Source organism: Vidua chalybeata, chromosome 2 (assembly GCF_026979565.1).
Source record: "Vidua chalybeata isolate OUT-0048 chromosome 2, bVidCha1 merged haplotype, whole genome shotgun sequence".
Taxonomy (NCBI): domain Eukaryota; kingdom Metazoa; phylum Chordata; class Aves; order Passeriformes; family Viduidae; genus Vidua; species Vidua chalybeata.
This window is the reverse complement of record NC_071531.1, coordinates 39,842,538-39,863,460: the sequence shown is the minus strand read 5'-3', so window position 1 is coordinate 39,863,460 and position 20,923 is coordinate 39,842,538. Positions and strand designations below refer to the sequence as shown.

The window sequence follows — 20,923 nt, the reverse complement described above, 5'->3', positions numbered from 1 at the left end:
TCATATAACTCTCAACAGTGTAATTTGTGTTTTTAGACTCTATCATGGTAATTACTGATTATCACTTCTAGCTTTTCCTTTTAAGTGCATCCTCCCAGACTTCAAATTCTAGGTTAGAGCCTTTACTGTGATAAGCACATTCAGTTTTCATCAAAGGGAATGGAAATGGCACATGCACAACTTGTAATCTGCACTTGTGCTTGCTACTTTGCTCTGATCACAAGAGGTGATGTTTGCATAGCAATGAGCATCTCCCCATGCTGGAGAGCCATGCTTCTGTTGAGCAACCCTAAACTACATTGGTGGTTTTGCCACACTATTCTTTTACCAGATCAAACCTAATTTTCTACCTGTCTTGTCTCCATATGCCTATCCTTTTACTTATCAAAGATTATGACTGAATTTAATATCTTTTTTTTTCCACATGGATTATTTAACAGTTCCTTTACAATGAGTCACATGTTCATGTTTTTCTTAGTCTCTTATTAAAACTGTCCCTATTAAATTTGCAACTGACATTTTCTTTAATCTAAAGATCTGAAAGTGTTCTTTCATAAGGTGTGTGGAAAGAGGTTAATCGTTGGTAAGCGTTTATAAAGGTGCAACAAATGCAGGATATTATATGCAAAATTTTAGCAAGTGATTTATGAGTTAAACCACAGAACAAATGAAATTTGACATTCAACTTATGTTTGGGCACATCAATCTTTGTAATTCGGAAACACACTTCATTATAATTATGTGCTTCCAGACTATGCTTCCTTCCAATGGATTTGCCAATTATAAGCCAACTAATACGCTGAATCAATTGACTCTCTGTGTAATGCACAAACAATTGAAAATTTGATCCCTGCTGAAAGGGCTATTTTTCTACCAATATAGCAAAATGAATTGTTGAATTGTGACTATTTGGCCATCTCTTTTCTCCCATACATATGGAAGCTGGAAGGAGAAAGGAAGCTATGCAACATTAAGGCAGAATCAGTTCCAGAGGGAGCAGGAATCTTGAATTCTGACAAGATGACCTACATATAGCAGGATGGCATTTTCTCAGTGGTTTCCATGATTTTACATTATTTCTGAATAATACCTGATGAAATGTCAAACCAGGTGAGAGCAAAGAGGCTTTTACCATCTTAATACAGCAGACGGCTTCCCATTTTTTCAGTAGGAACAGCAAAATTTTTTGTGGGAGCTCAGCAGGTATTCCACAGCACCTAGTTCATTGCTTCAGAGAAAATATGACTTTACTATCATTCTGTGTGCTCATAAAACATGCTATACAATAAAAAATGTTATTGAGTAACTAATAGAAAGTTCTGAACATGGTTGAGAATCTGTCTATTTCCTCACAGCTTGGCAACATGCTTGGAGCAGAGGGACTTGCCAAAGAAATAAATACGTAACCAGACCTGCCAACATTCACTCATTCAAAACTACAGTCTTTCATACTGAATTAATTTTAATGTTATCAAGTTTCTCCCTTTAGGGGTAAAGAACATTTCCCATTAATATTATGAGACATTGACAAAAATGTCACTGCTATTTATTCCATGTAGACATTGAATTTGTGAGAGAGGAAATGGCATTTCACCTGATAGCCCACACAGTGGCAATGTACTCATTCTGGAGTAATTCTGTTCATATCTTGCTTTTAAAGGCAATACTCCCTTTCCATCTCAAGAAAAGCATTCTCCATAGACCTGCATCTGAAGCACTAACAGGATCATTCATGTATTTTCCTGTTCCTTTCCAGGCTAACACAGGGAGGGTCAGAAAGCTTCTTTAATCTGCTCAAAGTCTATGTTCAGATCACCTTGTCAGATGGATGCTTTTGACAAACTGTCTCAATAAAAGCAACAATATCACTGAAGCCATCTACAAATCTCCAGTAATAATTGAATTCTATAACATTTAATTCTATTCTAAGAAAGAAACTCTATAAAATGGTCAATTTTTGTTTGGTTTTTTTTTTTTGTACCAGCTAATTCCCTGTGTCTTTATATTAGTCTTTCAGAGAGCAGTAACATCTCTCCCTACCACTTCTTGCTGTTATTGACAAAAAACTATATTCTTTTTTCATAATTTATTCATTTTTTTAATACAAATCCCACAGGTTCTGCACTCTTCTCAGCCTCTGTGTTATCAATACATCAAATAATGCAGTTCTATGAACACTGGGTTTTTAAGTGTCAGAAAGTTACGTCCTAGATTAACAAAATCACAGTATTGTCTGGAACTCAAAGGCCTACATTCATAATGCATGTAAACTACTATTTTTTTAAGTGCATGTGGAGCTTTGTGAAGCTTGGCAGGTTGTAGAACTTAGCATTGCTCAGGCTGCTCAGTAAATTATCTGCCTTGTCTTCTGACACAGCAGGCACAGCCTCAGTGTAGTATTATCTGTAATCCACACAAAAGCCTTGTCTCCTACTTCTTCCACTGTATCACTCTTTGGTAAAATGACCTGGGACAGAACCCTGTTCAAGAAGTCACTTATCTCCACAGGTTATCCCAGCCCTTTATACTTCATTATTCTGCACTCTCTGGTGGTCTCTGGAAAGGTTGCAGTGAGCTTTTTAACAGGTGTACTTGTTCAGAAAATACTCCTAGACAAATATACAAGTCCCTCTGCATTCTGCTTTCTGGGAGTAGCAAAATTTCATGTCAGTTCCTCAGTTTGATGTCCTCCAAGGGATATCTGACTTCAGTGAGAAGACCTGGGAGGAGGGAAGTATGGGATGTCTCTTTGCAGCTCTACAGGATGTTCAAAGCTTCTTCACAACAAAAGCTTTTCAAGCCTGCAGTGTGTAGGACTCACGGAATAACCTGCATGTGAAGTTTTCCTGCCTTTTAATTAAGCTTATTAACCATTTCAGTGGCTTCAGAAAGCTCCCACCCAAGAATTCTGGATGTCATTAGTGGTTGATGGCTATTCTCCAGACTCCCAGCATGCTCCCCAATCTAGCAGACCCCTCAGCTTGTGGCTAGACACTGTTGTATCACCTCCCAGCTCTGCCTTATTGACGCAAAAAAACAGTAAGAAGCTGCAGGCCAGGGTTTATTGGAGTAGAATTGAAAGAGCAGCACGTCTCTCAGCACCCTTTATAGTTAGAGGCATCCCATCCCCATGCTTTAGGCATAGGAACTGACCACTATGCCCCTTCTGAGCTCTGAGCACACGAAACAGATGAACAGACAAACAATTTGTGAAAACTATAGTCCACTACTGATAGTCATTACTGACAGGATTGTAATTCTTTGCCTCACCCCACATGTTGGCCAGAACAATTTTCAGACACTGCCTGCTTTTTGCAGATAGCTTGCTCTGCCAAGATTGCTTCAGACAGCCCCCGCTAGAGCATAGCTTCCCACTGACATCAACTTACTCTGTTTCTTGACTTTTGCTGGAAATCTGCCCTCATGCACTTTCTAACTCTTCTATGACCTCAGAGGCTATCATGGTTGCACTTTTTTTGTGATATGTAGAGTATATGGAATTCATATGGACCATCAACATCAAACTTTAAGCTTATGGTAGATCTCATATGACAGAGCTGACCTGTTATTGTGCTTTGCAATATGTTTGAATTTATTTTGCTGTATCTTCTTTTCTGTATCTTTCTTTATCATCATCTCATTGTTTGCTTCTGAATGTTGAAACATAGACATGTCAAACCTTTCACCTGTAAGTCAGCATCAGAAAGCATTTTACAAGAATCTGAGATGCCTTTCCTATTTTGTTTGTCATTTCACATCTCCTAATACTCTGTAAGAAACATTATAGCATTCCTGAGGTATAATAAATAGTTTTCTAGCTCTCCCTCTCTTTATAATCCATTTGTATTCAGAGTTGTGAAGTTCAATAAATACTAAAGTAAAGCCTCTGCTTTTCAAAGACTTGAATTTTCAATTTCAGGGTCTGTCCAAGTTTTAAAACATCAATAAAATTTCACTGGAAAAAAACCACACATTGTTCAACACACGTCTTGGGCCTTAACTGTTTAGAAGATGTCAAGGTAATTCTTCTGATTTCTGCTGTCATACTTTCTCCTGTCTTTTGGTGGTGGTGGTGGTGGTGGTGGTGTTTTTTAAACAGACTGCAGGAATTGGGCAATATCCAGCAATAGCAACATTGCTGCTGGCTACTTCGCGGCTGTATCTATTTGAACTCTCCTCAGGTACTTTTTCAAAGCCTCTTTAATGCTGATACCTGCTTCTTTGACATAATTTCTGACTGCTTCCCACAGTTCAAACTTGTCCTGAGTGAGAACGAGCACTTGATGTGGCAGACTCTGATCCTATTGCATTAGTGACAACTTTGTTTGCTTGGAACGCTCTGCAATATCTTAACTGCTTTTTACCTAGGTGAAGTTTTTAATCTGCTTTCCCCAAACTGTCAGAATTTGAAGTGGAACTGCATTTATCTGCTGAGTTTACCAGCAGGTTCTTCTGAACCCAGTATAGATGCTCCCTTCTATGCTTTGAATACCAGGGTGAAATGTATTCAAATGTATTCCTAGAGCATTACAGTACTAAATTTATTGATCATTACACACACAGGAACAGAAACACACACATAGACATGTAGAGAGACACTCTCGCTTGGCTCGCTCTAATGAACTGCATCAGGTTGTTCCTGCCTTCCCTGCCTTCCCCTTCCAAGGGAGCTCTAATGGAATCTGATGTTCATCACTGGTACTCCAAAGATAATCTGACAACTGTTTTTCAGGTCTTAGGCAAATTTCATACGCCTCGCTCTTTCTCAAAGACAACTAGGCAGTTTTTATATAACAACGCACTCCCTGCATTTACAGATGCAAAAACCAGCAGGAATAAGAAAACAATTTTCCGTGTCCTGTGGTTTACATTCTCTTCCCAACCCCCATTACATATTGTATTCTTTAGCTAACAATCCTACTACAGATTTATGGTGAAATCACCATTAAGACAAGTCAAGATGAAAGCAAATACATTTATTTGTTTATGCATATAAAGCAGACAGCAACATTACTGAAGTTAATACAAACCCATTTACAGGTGATAAAAAGTGAGAAAACCATGCCTATTTCAAGAAGACATCCAAAAGTCCCTCCAGAATATATAACAAGCTCTACACACCTAATCCACATAGCTGAGGTCTGAGGACATTTACAGGAATGCATTTCACACTAGAAAGCATGCTTGCTTTTATATTTCATCTTCACTTATGACCCTTCTGAGCTTTCAGTCAGCTTTAAATCATTCTCCAGCCCTGCCTGCAATTCTTTCTTGATGCAGTCAAGATCCATCCTTCCTTCCTTCCTTCCTTCCTTCCTTCCTTCCTTCCTTCCTTCCTTCCTTCCTTCCTTCCTTCCTTCCTTCCTTCCTTCCTTCCTTCCTTCCTTCCTTCCTTCCTTCCTTCCTTCCTTCCTTCCTTCCTTCCTTCCTTCCTTCCTTCCTTCCTTCCTTCCTTCCTTCCTTCCTTCCTTCCTTCCTTCCTTCCTTCCTTCCTTCCTTCCTTCCTTCCTTCCTTCCTTCCTTCCTTCCTTCCTTCCTTCCTTCCTTCCTTCCTTCCTTCCTTCCTTCCTTCCTTCCTTCCTTCCTTCCTTCCTTCCTTCCTTCCTTCCTTCCTTCCTTCCTTCCTTCCTTCCTTCCTTCCTTCCTTCCTTCCTTCCTTCCTTCCTTCCTTCCTTCCTTCCTTCCTTCCTTCCATCCATCCATCCATCCATCCATCCATCCATCCATCCATCCATCCATCTTTTCTTCACCAGCTCACTGGCTGACTCCTGTTTTTAAAGCATTGGCATTCCCTGGGCACAACTAAGGCACAGTAGAAGGAGATACACCCCAAACAGCTGGCTGGACAGAGCCCTCCACCAATGAGCAGGGTAATGCTCAAAGCCTCTCACCATGCATGTCATGAACCTGTGATATCCCCTGTGATCAAAGGGAATACTAATTAAGTTTTGCTCAATCTATTAAAACCTCAACGGGTTGAAGAGATGGACAGAGAAGAACCTTCTGAAATTCAACAAGGGCCAATGCAAGGCCCTGCAGCTGGGGAAGAATAACCTCGAGGCTGGGGGCTGATCTGCTAGGAAACACCTCTACAAAGAAGGACCTGGTGATGTGGGTGTACAACGAGCTGTCCATGAGCCACCAGCACCCTTGTGGCCAGGAAGGCCAATGGTATCCTAGGGTGCATTAGGAAGAGCGATCCCAGCAAATCGGGGGAAGTTGTCCTGCCCCTCTGCTCAGCCCTGGTGAGGCCATAAGCTGTATCCAGTGCTGGGCTCCTCAATACAAGAAATATGGAGCTCCTGGAATGGTCCAGCAGAGGGGGATGAGAAGACTGGAGCAACTCTCTTACAAGGAAAGGCTGAGGGAGCTGGGCCTGCTTGGTCTCCAGAAGAGATGGCTGAGAGGGGACCTCATTAGTATCTATCAGTATCTGAAAGGAGGGTGCCACGATGTTGGAGCCAGGCTCAGCTCAGTCGTGCTGAGCAATGAACAGGAGACAATGGGCAGAGACTGACACACAGGAAGTTCCACCTGAACATGAGGATGAACTTCTTTACTGTGCGAGTGACTGGGCACCGGAACAGACTGCCCAGAAAGGCTGTGAAGTATCTGTCACTGGAAATATCCAAGAACTGTCTCCATGCAATCCTGTGCCGTGTGCTCTAGGACGATCCTGCCTGATCAGAGAGCTCGGACCAGATACCACCGTGGTGCCTGCCAACCTGACCCGTTCTGTGACTCACTGATTCCCTGTGGCGGGACAGCAGCACGACGTCACCAGCGCCCGGAGGCGACGCCCCGCGATCTCCCGCGCTTTCTGTCCCTCCCCTTCGCTGCCCTCCCCCCGGCCCGGCCCGGCCCCAGCTCCGCGTCCGGGCGCGACCCCTCCCAGCCCGCACCGCCCGACCGCGGCTCCGGCCAATCCCGCCAGGGCTGCCGGAGCGGCCCGCCAATCAGAGCGCTCCGCCGCCCCTGCCTCCCGCCCCCGGCGCGGCGGCGCACCAATGACACGCGAGGAGACAAACCCCCATTGAGGGTCGGTTGAGCCGCCGCTCCCCGCTGCCCGCCTCGCCCCGAGCCGCCAGGACGTCAAAGGGAGGCAGGGCCAATCGGGGGCGAGGCTCCGTACGCCGCGACCAATGGGAGCGCGGCTGGCGTTGCGGCCCCGCCCCTCGTTCCCCCGCCGGCGGCGCGGCCGGCGCTCCCCCTTCCTCCCTCTCCTTCCCTCTCGCAGCAATGGCGGCGACGGAGCAGGAGCCGTTCTACGCCCTCCTCGGCAACCTGCTCAGCCCGGACAATGCGGTCCGCAAGCAGGCCGAGGTAACAGGGCCGCCGCGCCAGCGGCCGCCGAGACGGCCTGTCAGACCCGCTGGGCCTCGTTGGAGGGCGGGAGGGAGGGAGGAAGGGAGGGGGGTAGGGAGGCGGCGGGGCCGGCCGAGCCCCACGTGTGAGCAGCTGTCGCCGGGGCGGCCCGGGCCTTGTCCCGGTCGGGGCGGCGGGGCCGGGCGGTGGCGACCGTTTTGCCTGACGGGCGAAGGGCCCGCGCCGGCCCTTGGCCCGTGAGGGCGAGAAGGGTCCCGTTACTCCCCTCGGCGCCCGCCCCGGCGTGTCCGGCGCCGCTCTCGCCCCTCGCCCGCCTGGAGACCGCTCCCCCCGCGGCCCGTGTGGGACCGTCGCCAGGGGCTGCTTGTCCCCGTTGCCCATGGCTGGCTTCGCCCGGCGTGACGGAGCGCGGCCCCGGCCCCGCCGCGCAGGGGGGGGCACAAGCCGGTGGCGGCAGCGGCGTGTGGGGGGGCCGGCTCTCGGTGGCTCGGGAGCGGAGGCGTTTCCCGAGGGAGGTCAGAGCGGGTGCCTGGCACGATGGAAGCGCTGTTGTGTGCGCTCCCGAAGCGGCCCTCGCAGGGGCTCCGTGCTCCCGCCCCGGCTTGGCCGGCAGGAGCGGGACCGAGGTCCTTCTCTGTTGCCACACAGGAGTTTGGTTTTTTAACTTTTCGGAACGGCCCCGTATGTGTTGAAGTGTTTCGTCAGCTAAGAAGTATTTCATCCAAAAGAAGTGTTTCCAGTATGCTGAGTTTCTCTTGTTATCAGCAAAAAGTTTTCAGACATGTTGTTTCAGCTGAAATTCTTTGTGGCGGTTAAGCCACGTTAATTCTTTCTCTCTGTCATGCTTAAGGCTCCATTGTCATGCCTGGTGGGGAATCTCTCCCGTTGAATTAAATACCAGCGTCTAGGTTTAGCATGAATTCCCGCTGCATGGCTGCATCGGGTCTTTTATCGCTCTCATCACTCCAGCGGTCAGCAGAGTTCAGTGCATTGTTTGGTGAAGAATAAAAAGCATTATTCCCGATGCTGCAGTGAAAATTCCTCAAATATGAATCCAGAGTGAGAAGGAGGGGAGACATATTTTTAGAAAGCTAGTGAAGTTTGGTATTGATAACTGCACTTTCTAGAGAGTCAGCAAGAATTATTCCCACATTCCTGAACATAGAGCTGCAATGGAGGCCATTCCCTGGGAGCTGAATTTCTATCTCTTCTCAACTGCCTACATATAACCTAAAAACATTTCTAAAAAATTTTGAGCTTTATTGGAATTGTAACAAAGCAAGTTCATTGTGCACCTGTGTCACAATGCCTATGAAATAAAACATTGGGTAAGAACTCTAAAGCTTAGATTTTTAAAACTGGTATATTTTGTCAGAAACTTGCTTGAAACTGAGTTGGAGTTTTTTTAATCTTCATAAATACATGTGTACTATGGTCAATCAGAGTAAGAAACCCTAATTGGCATGCTAGATACCAAGCTTTTCAAATCTTGGTTTCCTATAAAAATACAAGGAATAGTATGACTTTTTACTTATTTATCTGCACTGAATTTGTCATTAGTTTCTGAATATTTCCAAGGTGTGCTGCAAATTATTTTATGGTTTAGGATCATTCATATTGGAAGGGTTCTCAGGAAGTCTGCCATGCTCAAAGCAGTGTCAGCTCTCAGGTCAGATCAGGTCACTCAGCGCTTTGTCCTGCTGACTCTTGAAAACCTCTAAGAATGGAGACTGCACAAGCTCTTTGAGTTACTCACTCCTGCTTGACTTGTCCTCATTAGGACAGAGAGATCTGCACCCCTTGGAGTCTGAACCTCCTTTTTTCAATTTACACCTGTTGTCTTTCATTTTCCCACCATGCATGGCTGTGAAGAACCCCACTTAGTCTTTGTGGTGGGTTAATGAACTTTCACCTAGAAACACAAATCTGTCTCTCTACAGTGTAGCTAGACTGACTTAAATTGGTTATTTCTTAATTAACATATTTTTGGATAAAAGTGTTGCATAGCCTTTAAAATATTTGCTTCCTAAAATCATACAGGACTCATACTTGGTTTTAAACATTGGCATAGTCCAGTCAGTTTTTCAAAGTGTACTTACTGTTGGAAGGTAATATTGAATACATAAAGGATTCAAATAACTGCAGGTAAATTGAATTGCAGGTTTTCATTTGTATCCAGTGAAAACCAGTCAGAATGAGAAATGGATAGACAGGAAACTAAGCAGACTCAGGTTCTTCCAGATAGGTTTTGAAATGAGAATGAGGGGTGTTCAGCTGAAGACTGAACTTGATAGAGATGTAGAGGCATATCCTGTTTGGGAGGATTGTAGTAAAAGATGTTAAAAAAAAAGGATGAGGAAGAAAGCCCGATGACTCCAAACTCAGTTGATGTGAATGGATTTATATGTGTATAGTCTACTCTTGTGAGACCCCACCGGAATACTGTGTCTGTCTCTGTGGCCCCTAACACAAGAGGGATGTGGATGTCTTGGAGTGGGTCCAGAGGAGGGTCTGGACAGCTCTCCTGTGAAAGACAGGCTGAGACAGTAGGGTTTGTTCAGCCTGGAGAAGACTGGAGGCACCTTAGAGCAGCCTTCAAGTACCTAAAGAGGACCTGCAAGAAAGGTGGAGAGGGGCTTTTACAAGGGCATGCAATAATAGGACAAGGGGCAAGAGCTTTAAACTTTAAGGGGGCAGGGTTAGATTAGATATACAGAATAAATTCTTGCTGTGAGGGTGTTGAGGTGCTGGAACAGGCTGCCCAGAAAAGCTGTAATGCCCCATTCTGGGAAGTCTAGGTTGGCTGGGGCTTTGAGTAACCTGGTCTAGTGGGAGGTATCCCTGCCCATGGCAGAGGGTTTGGAACTAGGTGGTCTTTGATGTCCCTTCCAGCCAAAACATTCTGTGATTATGTGTATGAGCTAGCATGCTCATAACTTAACTTGACTAGTTGGTTGAAATCTGGTTGGTTTATTTTACCATCCATCCTGGAATGTTGTCTGTTGGCTGTAAAAGCCTGTCTTCTTACTTGTATGTGTGTCTTCTAATAGAGAAACTTTTGTTTACTTTGTTTTGGTGATTTTATACTCTTTTTAAAAATGCATTTTTCAGGTTTGGGAGAACATAAGTATCAAGTGTAGACAATAGATACTTTCTTGCATGTGTTATGCAAGTTGGTCGTGGTGTATGAGAAATTTGCACTTCTGTGTAACATAACTGGGGAACTAACTGTAAACTTAAAGAATACAGTAAGATGTAGCAGGATCCAGGTACATAGTTAAGAGTGTAGGCAAGACGGGTAGTAAGATGGGTGGGGCCAGCAAAGAGGTCTCCTACCAGCCCAGAAGGAAGGTTCTGTGTTTGGCCATATATTCCTTGTACCCCTTTGATTTAGTGTCCTCTGAATCCAGTTTACAGAATTGACAGAGTTATGCCATTGAACAATTGCTTAGGTTGCTGCCACTTTTAGTGAGTTAAATAAACAACTCAAAATAGAATTTTATGGTTATCAGAATTGACATGAGGGAAGCAGCCTTTAATGTGCTTCAGCTGTCTGTGAAAGCATAACTTCAAATCCATGCTGGGCCTGAGTTTAGGGAGCCATCGTGTTTCTGTATTAGTTTTTGGATTTGTAGATAATAGTGCAGTATAAATATATACATTCATGGAAGAGGTTAACCTGAGAAAGACTTTCTGTTCTGACCATAAACCTCATTTAATTTTGCAGTCTCCATGAAATGATTAGATTAAATGTAGTGATTCATTGGGGATTCAGAGTCTCATTGACTGTGAGTGTATGTTGGCAACCAGAGAGAATATGAAATGTGGATTCACTTTGTGAAGAAGGCCTGCTAGGAGGCAGGTACAGAAAGGGAGGAAGATGATGTCTAATATTAAATGCAAAACTGCTTAGTTGACAATAGCAGGTATCCTGTCAAGGTGTGTAAGAGTTTATTAGAGTATTGGAAGGAGCTACTGCAGAGTTGGAAATGGGAAGTAGGCAGGTAGAGAACTGATAGAAGTGAACCTGGGCTTTGCAGAATAGGCTCATTCCTTGAGTTCAAGATGGAATAATGAATATTTGGAAAGGGTGAAATAATTCATCTTCAAGATTGCCAACAAAAAGTAATTCAGAATTACTAAGTATAGAACTATTTCTGGATGTTATGAGGGGTTGCTATTTAGCTTGTGATTCTGCTGCTCCTACCTTACATAGGTTTTATATATTTATTTTTTAAAATTGTTTCAAAATGCACTCATATACCATGTTTTGGATACCAAAAGTTGTTTTGCTATGTCTTCACTCTAGCTTCTAAGTAACAATATAATTTAAAATGGAGATATGTATAAAATGCATGCCAGAAGCATGTAAGACAATGTAACTGAACTTACTAAACTTCTCATTTTGTTAAGAGGATTTTCCTAAGGAGGTGACTAAATAGCTTCTCTTTCTGAAATTCAGGCAGGCATTTAAAAATACAACGTTCTTATTCAGAATGTGTGGTTGAGACGTGTGGCTGCCACATAACATTGTAATAGTTCTTAAAAGGTTCAGAACCAGAACTGATCCAATTTTTGGACTATACATACATTTGTCTGTGATTATTAACCTGTTGGTCATAGCTCAGTCTCAGATTTCCAAAGTTCTTAATTCTTTGAGATGATAAAAGCTATGATGGATTCCCAGTAGGACATGTTTGGTGTATGTTGTATTTCTACGAGTTTATGTTCTATTTATATTTTGTAACTAATCTCCTAAGTGGCCAGTCATGCATATGTAGGTCATTCCAATATGGCAGATCTTACTAGATAACTAAGATTTTACTCATAATTTTAAAATAGGTCATACATTTTTATTTTGGTAAGTTTAATTTCTTTTTTCTGCTATGTTATTTTTTTTTAATTGGATGAACTGATGTTGTTTTAAAAGGAAAGTCAATTCATATTAATGCTTAACACATGCTTTCTAATAAATGTTTACAATAAGCTGCATCTCTTTTTATGCAGGAGACGTACGAAACTATTCCAGGCCCATCAAAGATCACTTACCTCCTGCAGGCAATCAGGAACAATGCTACTCCCGAGGAGGTATGGCTCAATAACCTTGGATTTGTGCAGATTTTCAAGGGGACTTGGAAAAGAGGGGAAGAAATCAGTGCTGATCATTTTGGGATAAATGAGCAAGTTTGGTGTTAACTTTTCACTTATAGAAGTTACTCTTGCCAAAGAAATCAAAGGCTAACATTTGTAGAATATCTTGACATTTAACTTTACCAGTGGATTAATTAAAGAAGGGTTTGAATGTTAGCTGTTACCATAAGTAAGCATTAGGTGCTGGACTCAAAAAATCCTGATTAATAAAACCTACAACCTCTTCCCTGTAAATCCAGCTACTTAGTAGCCTACTTAGAGCCTAAGTGAAGTAATCCCCATGCTCAATCTAAACACTGCATATAAACATGCTGGGAAACATCCTGTGCATGTTTAATATGGTGCTGGTATCAGCAGGTAGTTTCACATATGTTTTGTAGAGATCCAAATGCTGAGCAGTGGATAGAGCTTTGGACCTGGTTTGTGTCCTTTGAGCACATTGAATGTACCAGAGCCACCAAACACAGGATGCTGGAAAAGCTTCAGAACTTTCAACGTGCCTTGTCCAGGCTATGTGAAAGCTGGGTTCAGATCCCTCTTCATCTTGAAGGCTTTGTTTTGCTTTACCTCCTTGCAGGAAAACTAGGCTGAAGAAAATACCCCATCCTGTTTGCATGAGTTGGGTGTCTGTGTTGTAGAGAGTGTAAGATTTGTAGGACTACTCAGACAGCAGTTGGGGAAATCCTGCCTCTGCAACCCAGTAGTTTTGGCATTTAAATGGAGAATCAGGGATGCAGATTGTGTTCCCAGTACCCCTTGCATTTGACATAAAAAACACCATTAAGCTAGATTTGGAATAACTCTTTTAACTGACTGTGTAACAGGTTTTCTCCTAACCAGATGCCTAAACTCTGGAAATATTCACCTCTTTCCTCTGTTCTTATTTCATACTTTCCTAATAGCAAAGTAACACTGTTCACAGAAGTGGAGGGAAGCATCTGACTTAGCAGTTAGAACACTTCTGTGCCAGGTGGTGTGCTGTTTGTGCACCTCAGTCTGAGGAGGGGCTTGTCCTTATTTCCTGCACTTGTAGACTCACTGTTATGAAGACTGCTTTCTATGCAACTGCATTCTAAAGGGCTGTACAGAAAGGTGATTTATATTCACAGTTTATTTGATTCATTTTATTTGTAGGACTTAAATATTTTAGGCTGTTACTTTGCAATTTTGATTTACCACATACATATTTGAGAGGATTTCTGCATTTTTGCCTGCATTTGTTTTTTCTTGGTTAACTCTGGTTTGGCAGGTTTTGATTGTGTCCTAATTTACAGATGATTGGTAAAATAATAAATGCTCTGTAAAACTGTTTCTGCTGTTCTCAAAACCTTCTTGGAGGGCCCTGACGTCTCCCAGACCTCTGCCCATATTGTCACATGAAGGGATGCATTTCTTAGTTTGAAGACTGCTGTTGTGGACAGCTTCCTGTTTAGCCTTTGGTAAGGAAGGCAGCCCAAGGATGCACCACAGTTCTGCCTTTGAGTTGTCTGTGGACCTTGGGCACTCTGTGCTTTGAATTCCACATAGGACTAGATCTCTGAATGACAGTGTGCAAGTACATCTTTGAACCACATGCTAAATGTTCTTTACTTCCATCCCTGCATATTTTCCTCCTTGAGGACTTGTACAATAAAACAAAAGTAAAACTCAGTGTGGCAATGCTACACACAAGATAGTCAAACTTTTTCTTATAAAATGTGTAGGGTTACGTGGATGCTTTGAATATCAGTGGAGAGCATAGCATCCCAGATTGCTGTTCATAATTCTGCTGCTGCCCTCCTCAGCAAATTGATTTTCTTCTTGTGCTTTATTTTCATCATCCCTAAAATACTAAAACATTTTTAATACTATAAATTCTACTAATCAGAAGCAGTATTAAAATTGAAATTTGAGTATTATGACTACTTTTTATATAAATAACTTTAACACTTTAGTTGTATGTGAGCATCTGAGTAATTTAGACATGCAGAAAACCTAATGCTGGGAAAAAATGTGCTCTCTTTATGCTTCATTGGTAGCTGGAATTCCTTCTTTGGGGATGTATGCTTTCTATTGGTCCTCTCCTCATTAAAAGCTATTGCTACTAAATTGCAGAATTTTAAAATGTTTAAGTACATATTTTTAAATACGTAAACATAAAAGAACCTTTGGGGTGTGTGAAAAATACATATATTCTTTCTTAGAGTGGAATAAACAGCCCTGGAGGTGCCATTAATTCAGCCATGTTTGTCATAATTAAATTGACAATGATAGTTTTTCTATGTAAGTGAGTATCTGCTGAGGAAAATATGCCAGTTTTTATTATTAGAAGTCAGTAGCTCATTTTGTCACTCCTTAAAACACTTGAATTTGCTTTAGGGATTTTGTTTTTTTTTTTTTTTTTCCTAAGCTAGTAACTATAACCAGGAGATAATTTGTGTAGTGTTGGTCTTGTGTTTTTCTGTATGCCTTACTACTTGTGTTTTTACTTTGCAATCAGTCTGTTTATCAGTCTTCTAATATTTTAAATTCTTCAGAGTTGGAGATTCTTATCCTTGTTTTCATAAAGTAATCTTCACCTCTATTCCCTGTCTGTCCACTCTTACTACTTCATGAAAGAATATAATATAATGCGAGTTCAGCGATTATCAGGTGTCAGGAAATCCGCACTGAAACATGATGCCTTGAGTAAGAGAAGACAGCACCAGAGTTTGTGCCCTGTTTAGTCCCAGTGAATTTGCTCCCCATTCAAGGCATTTCTATGTTAGTTTACCATACTAATGAGGAAAAATTTAATCTTTCCCAGTATTGGTGCTCCAAGGGATGGGAGAAAGAAAGATATAATTATATTTTGGTACCATGAAAGTTTTTGGACACATTGTTAGTAAGATTCCCACAGGCAGTGGGGCAAGAATGTCCTTCTGAACTCATGTTCCCCATATGACAGCCTATTGTTAGAGAATCTTGGCTTCTGATGGGAACTACAGCACAGGTGGGCACTGTGACTGTTCACCTGCTGCCTTCCTTACGTCTGCTAGAGAAGAGCTAATCCTACATATGTGGTGGCCTTAGTCCACACTGGAGATGATGAGGAGGAGATAAGGAATTATAGAGTTGGGTCCAGTTCTACTCCTGCTGGTACAGAGACACTTTGAGTGTACTACTCTTTAGCTGAGCAGAAGAGAGCTGGGTAGTTTAGAAAAAGACTGTGTCTGGAGACTGCAGAACATAAGAATAGTATCTTGGGTGATGTTCTAGCAATACCTGGTATTTACAGTGTATGTTGACACTGCAGCAGTTTGTGTTTTCACATCTACAGGTTATGTCATAGTAACACTATTGAGAAATTGGAATTGGTTACTTTTGCTGCTCATTGAACAGTTTTGAATTTCAAAGGTTTATAAATGAAGCTGTCATTCATGTGCGCATTAAATAAGAATATCTTAGCAAAAAAATGAGTTTGGATTTTTTCTTGTGAGATTGTAGTACACATAAGGTTTTATTACATGTGTTAAACTTTAGAAGTTTGGGAAGTGATTTTTAATTACTGTGTGTCCTTAAACACCAGTTGGTGAACATTCTATTAAGTTATTCATAGAGCTTCATGTGTCTTTGCTTTTACTGCAAGCATTACTCTATTAATTTTGGATTACTATATTTTTTGCTTCTAGTTCTTGTACAATTATAAATGAATATAGATATACATGACACTGTTGTAAAATAGGTGTACACATACAGGATACAAGATTGTAATATGTGATTTTGAGGTTCCTATGCTTAAGTTCAAGTTTAAAGAAAGAAGTTTCATCATAGGCCTGCAAAACACTGAAAGCTTTATTTTGACTTTGATTTGGGTTTTCTTTTTGCCTATGTGGCTTTTTTATTGTTCAGAGAAGAATTTTATTTGCTAAATTCTAACTGTAGGTTCCTGAATCTTTAGCTTTAAGTTTAGTTGAGAATGTGAAGGAGAGCTTACAGGTTAATTATCTGACAAAGTTGCCCCAATAAGTCACTTTTTAATCCAGAAAAACCTGTCTGGATTATAATGACCTCATTAGGCCATTTAAAATAGAAAGAAATCATGGTTTAAAGAGCCTTCAATAGCACAGCTAAGTTCTTAACTTGCCACAAAATACGTTTGAGGTTCAGCTATAGAAAAAACCTGAATACCTCAGTACTGTCTTTATTTCTTTGAAGGGCTGTAATTGTCAGAAACATAGTTGCAAGCTGATGCTTCTTTACTATGGTTTTTTTTTACTATTGTAATTGTCATCTGTTGCTTGAGAGGTATTCCATTCTCCAAAGAAGTCTACACAATGGAAGTGTCATTTGGAAGCATGATGTGGGTATTCCCTTGTAGGAGAATGATTACCATGTCAAACACTTTAACACACACACTTCTCCTTCAACAGGCTCGGCAAATGGCAGCTGTCCTTCTGCGCCGCCTGTTGTCATCTGCATTTGAAGAAGTTTATCCAGCTCTGTCACCTGAGGATCAGACATCAGTCAAGAGTGAATTGCTGCTCTTTATCCAGTTAGAAGTGCAGTCCACTATGAGGAAGAAAATATGTGACATAGTCGCTGAATTGGCCAGGAATTTAATAGGTACTTTATTTATATAAGTTGATATTGTAGTAAAATGTTTATGTATTGATAGTAGTTGTATCTCTTGTTCTCTACTCCTGCTTAGGCTTTGCACATGATGTACTAACTGATTCCATGGTTTATAATAGAACCTGATATTTCTTCACACTATCCTTGACTAGGTGAACACTTAAACTCTGCTTTTTCAATTGCTCAAGTTTAGGTGAGATTGTATTAAGGTTTATAAATCCAGTTTTGTGTAAATTGTCATGAATTATGCTGAACATTGCATCAGTGTCTTTTTTTTTTTTTGAGTCCTGCTATATAGCAGTAAATAGAGATCATGTTCTGTTATGGAGTGTTTGTAGATTAAACATTTCACAATATTTTACATTGCGTCTTAGGCACATCTTCACATCAGGGAGTCAGTGATGACTGGTTTTCCTGCACCACTGATATCTCACCATTCTGAAGTTTGCTTATCCTAAAACTTTATTGTGTTAAATGTAGATGAAGATGGCAACAACCAGTGGCCAGAAGTTCTGAAATTCTTATTTGACTCTGTCAGCTCTCAGAATGTGGGACTGCGTGAGGCTGCTCTCCATATTTTCTGGTAAGCTACATTTTTGTAGGACAGCCTAATCATGTCTTAAAATGAAAGAAAAACTGTCACAACGCAATTAACTAGAAATCATATTTATTTCATTTATTTTCTTGTATTGTGGCTTACTTAAGTGTGTACAGTTACAGTCTGTAACCTAAACAATGGATAAGCTTGAAATACTAGTTTAACCTTAACTTGTATGAGTTTTTATTAATGTTTTGGTCTTATCCTTAGGAATTTTCCTGGGATCTTTGGGAATCAACAGCAACACTATTTGGAGGTCATTAAGAGAATGCTGGTTCAGTGTATGCAAGATCAGGAGCATCTCTCAGTAAGACCTTTATGTTCTTTCGGGATTTTAGTATGTTCTGAGCATAGCAACTCAGTGCAGTAGTCTCAAATATAAAGGTTAAACCATAGATTTCAACCAGAGAATTGCATTACCTGAAAATTATGTACATACGGAGTTTTGACTGTGCCTGCTGCAAACCAAAGGCTCAGACCCTTTTGTGGTCCTAAAGCTGACTGGCTGCTCATATCTTCGTTGTTTAGGCCCATATTCTTCTCGAGTTATGCTTGGAGAAACCCAGTTGCAGTGGCCCCAGGCAGATGGGGTTTTAGCCAGCAGCACTGAGGGGTCAGAAACTTCATGCTAAATTCTCTTTCTGGCTTTTGTGTTTAACAGTGTAAGTCTGTCGTGTCTCTACATACAGTATCTATGTAGATGGTACATGGTATGTCTCAAAATTCTGAATTTACAACAGCTCCTTGAACTGTTTCTGCGTGTTTTGCTCTAAGGGTGTGTAAGCAAGCCTTGCTTTTCTGGAAGGCTTCAGATTAATTGATTTGTGCAGAGAATTGTACTTTGAAAATGTTTCTCTTGTTATGGAAAATGCTGGGCAAGGATAGGAAACCCTGCTGTGATATATGGGTTCAGTTTGCTGCTCCCCCAAGGATTACTTTTTCTGACCTTTGAAAGTCAACTGAATAACATTTTCTAAAGTACCACAAGTCATGCCTTTAAAGAAGAATGCCTTAAACACTTAGATCACACTTCTTGAAAAATGAGACTGACACTTGCATGCACATTTGAAGTTTTGGTAGAAGTTGAAAACAATAGGGTTTTTTCCTCTTTTATTAAATGAAAACCACCAAAACAAAAAGCAAAACTAGGGACTACTTGCCACCTCATATGATAAACTTTTTGTGTTGTAGAGAACATAGATGCTGATGGTCTTCATTATCACTTTACCTTAATTTGAAGTAAAATTTAAAATCACATGTTAAAAATTATCAGAGGCATGTTTCAGTACTAGTTTCTCACATTTATTTCCTCAATCTTGTCTTTTAGATCAAGACTTTGTCTGCTAGAGCTGCAGCTGCATTTGTGCTTGCTAATGAACTCAATGCTCCCCTTCTTAAACATTTTGCAGACTTGCTACCTGGAATCTTGCAGGTGAGAAACCAAACAAGTTACACTTAATGTGCCATTACTGTCTGTATTGACTATATACAAATGTAAGTTATTGGTCTGTGAATCTGTGAATTTTTGCTGAGACCTGAATTAACTGAGCCTTTTAGCCAGACAGCAGTCACCAGCAAGATGAAGTGGAGACTAATAAGGAATTTTGTAAACAGAGGGTAATTGATTAGGTTTTAAGGAAAATAGCTCAGTTCTGATCAACTTAGGTGTTGTTACAGAGATAAATGAGTTAAAATTCTTTGTAAGGTAAATGTAGGTCAAAATCATACAGCTTTTAAATTAGCCATGATATTGAAATACAGATATGGGCTACCCTGAGATGTGAAGTAATCTGTAATTGGGGAATTCATGGACTTGTGATATCCTGTATCTCTTCACTTTAGAGGAGAGCATCGAATTATTCTGAATGTAGATTCTCAGACTGAGAACAGAAGTCTGTAGACATGATCTTTACTGTTTGATAAATTAGGAAATTGCAAATAAATGCCATTTTAAGCTTCATATAATTTCTGAGGCTGGATTAGATCTCTTGGATGGATGAATTTGAGCAAAAGTTGAAATTCTAGTGTAAGATTATTTACTTTTGCAGAGAAGCTTATTGTAAACCAAACCAGAGACAGAAATGGTTTGAGCTCTGAAGGATGACAATTTCACAGTATACTTCCCTTTCTATATCAAGAAACAGTGGAAGCAGCTAAGTACCTATGATAATACAGGAAGTGAACTTCTGGTGATTTTAAATTAGGCTAAATTTACATTAAAGACAGAGTTCTCACTACAGTCAGAACAGCAGGTTCTTGTTGAGGGTGTGAGCTGTAAACTGTGTGTGCTTTGTGGCAAGCTGAAGAAAAATTTTGCCAAATCTACTGGCACCTGCAACTGATGGAATTCTGCTTGATCATAAATGCAAACTGAGAGGAATTTATTCAAATCATCTGAACTTGAAAATGGGCTGTAATGTGTATAAGTTTTTTGATATTGAGGTCTCTATTTGTTGGTTAGTCCCTGTCCATGCCTTTGTCAATAACAATTTTGTTGTTCAAAAGTTGTAACTGCCTGAGAGGAAATTGGCTACACAGTACTCTGTAAGTGGGGGCGAGGCAGGGTGTGGGGTGGTCGTACATTTGTCTTGATGTGTGGCACTTAAATAGTGTGTGGGTCTTAGATTTCGGGCTAATAGCCCACTCTCTGTGCTAGAACTTTCAATGCTGCTATTGCTCTTTAGACACTGTAATAACATATGTACTTGGCTCGCATTTTCAAGCTTTTGTTTGCTAATGCAGAGCACAGAGCTGTGCTATGAAATCTGTCTTTTTAAAGTACTCACTGCAAGAAGAACTAGATTTTCTGGCTGTGGTAACACAAGATGGATATGAAGATCCGAGTTTATAAATAGGAATGTGTTAGAATAGTGGTGAGTGACCTTTGGAGACAGTTGGATGCTTTTTTTTGTTGCTGTTGAAATTAATTTTGTTGAAACACTGACGCAGTAAAAAAGCTAAAAATAAAATTCTGACTTGGCATATCAGTCCTTTCAGTACAAGATCTATAATGGTTATGCTGGAAGTTGAACTTTCAAAACTGACAGTTGAAACTTTTACCCAAAGCTTTCTCTTGCAAAGGGAGTTAAAAGCAGATAGAACTTCACTGACTTCCTTGGACACTGTTTGATACTACAGGAAAGTGCTTTTGCCTTTTAGGGCAAAAGCTGCTTTTGAGCTGCTTTCTTCAGAAAACTAGTCTTGCTTTAAAAAACAGTCAGAGATGCAAGTGATGTAAAATACAGTTTTGCATAA

At 41.0% G+C, this 20,923-nt stretch overlaps 1 protein-coding gene across 1 annotated transcript in view; it reads left to right on the top strand.

Annotated features, from left to right (window-relative positions):
- The first annotated feature begins 7,140 nt into the window (after window positions 1–7,140).
- Window positions 7,141–20,923, top strand: part of IPO5 (importin 5) — a 41,079-nt gene continuing 27,296 nt past the window's right edge. The window contains exons 1-6 of the mRNA XM_053931796.1: window positions 7,141–7,323; window positions 12,334–12,414; window positions 16,869–17,061; window positions 17,551–17,653; window positions 17,879–17,975; window positions 18,996–19,100. Coding sequence (XP_053787771.1) covers window positions 7,240–7,323; window positions 12,334–12,414; window positions 16,869–17,061; window positions 17,551–17,653; window positions 17,879–17,975; window positions 18,996–19,100 — 663 coding nt within the window. The 5' untranslated portion in view covers window positions 7,141–7,239. The remainder of the gene's footprint in view (window positions 7,324–12,333; window positions 12,415–16,868; window positions 17,062–17,550; window positions 17,654–17,878; window positions 17,976–18,995; window positions 19,101–20,923) is intronic.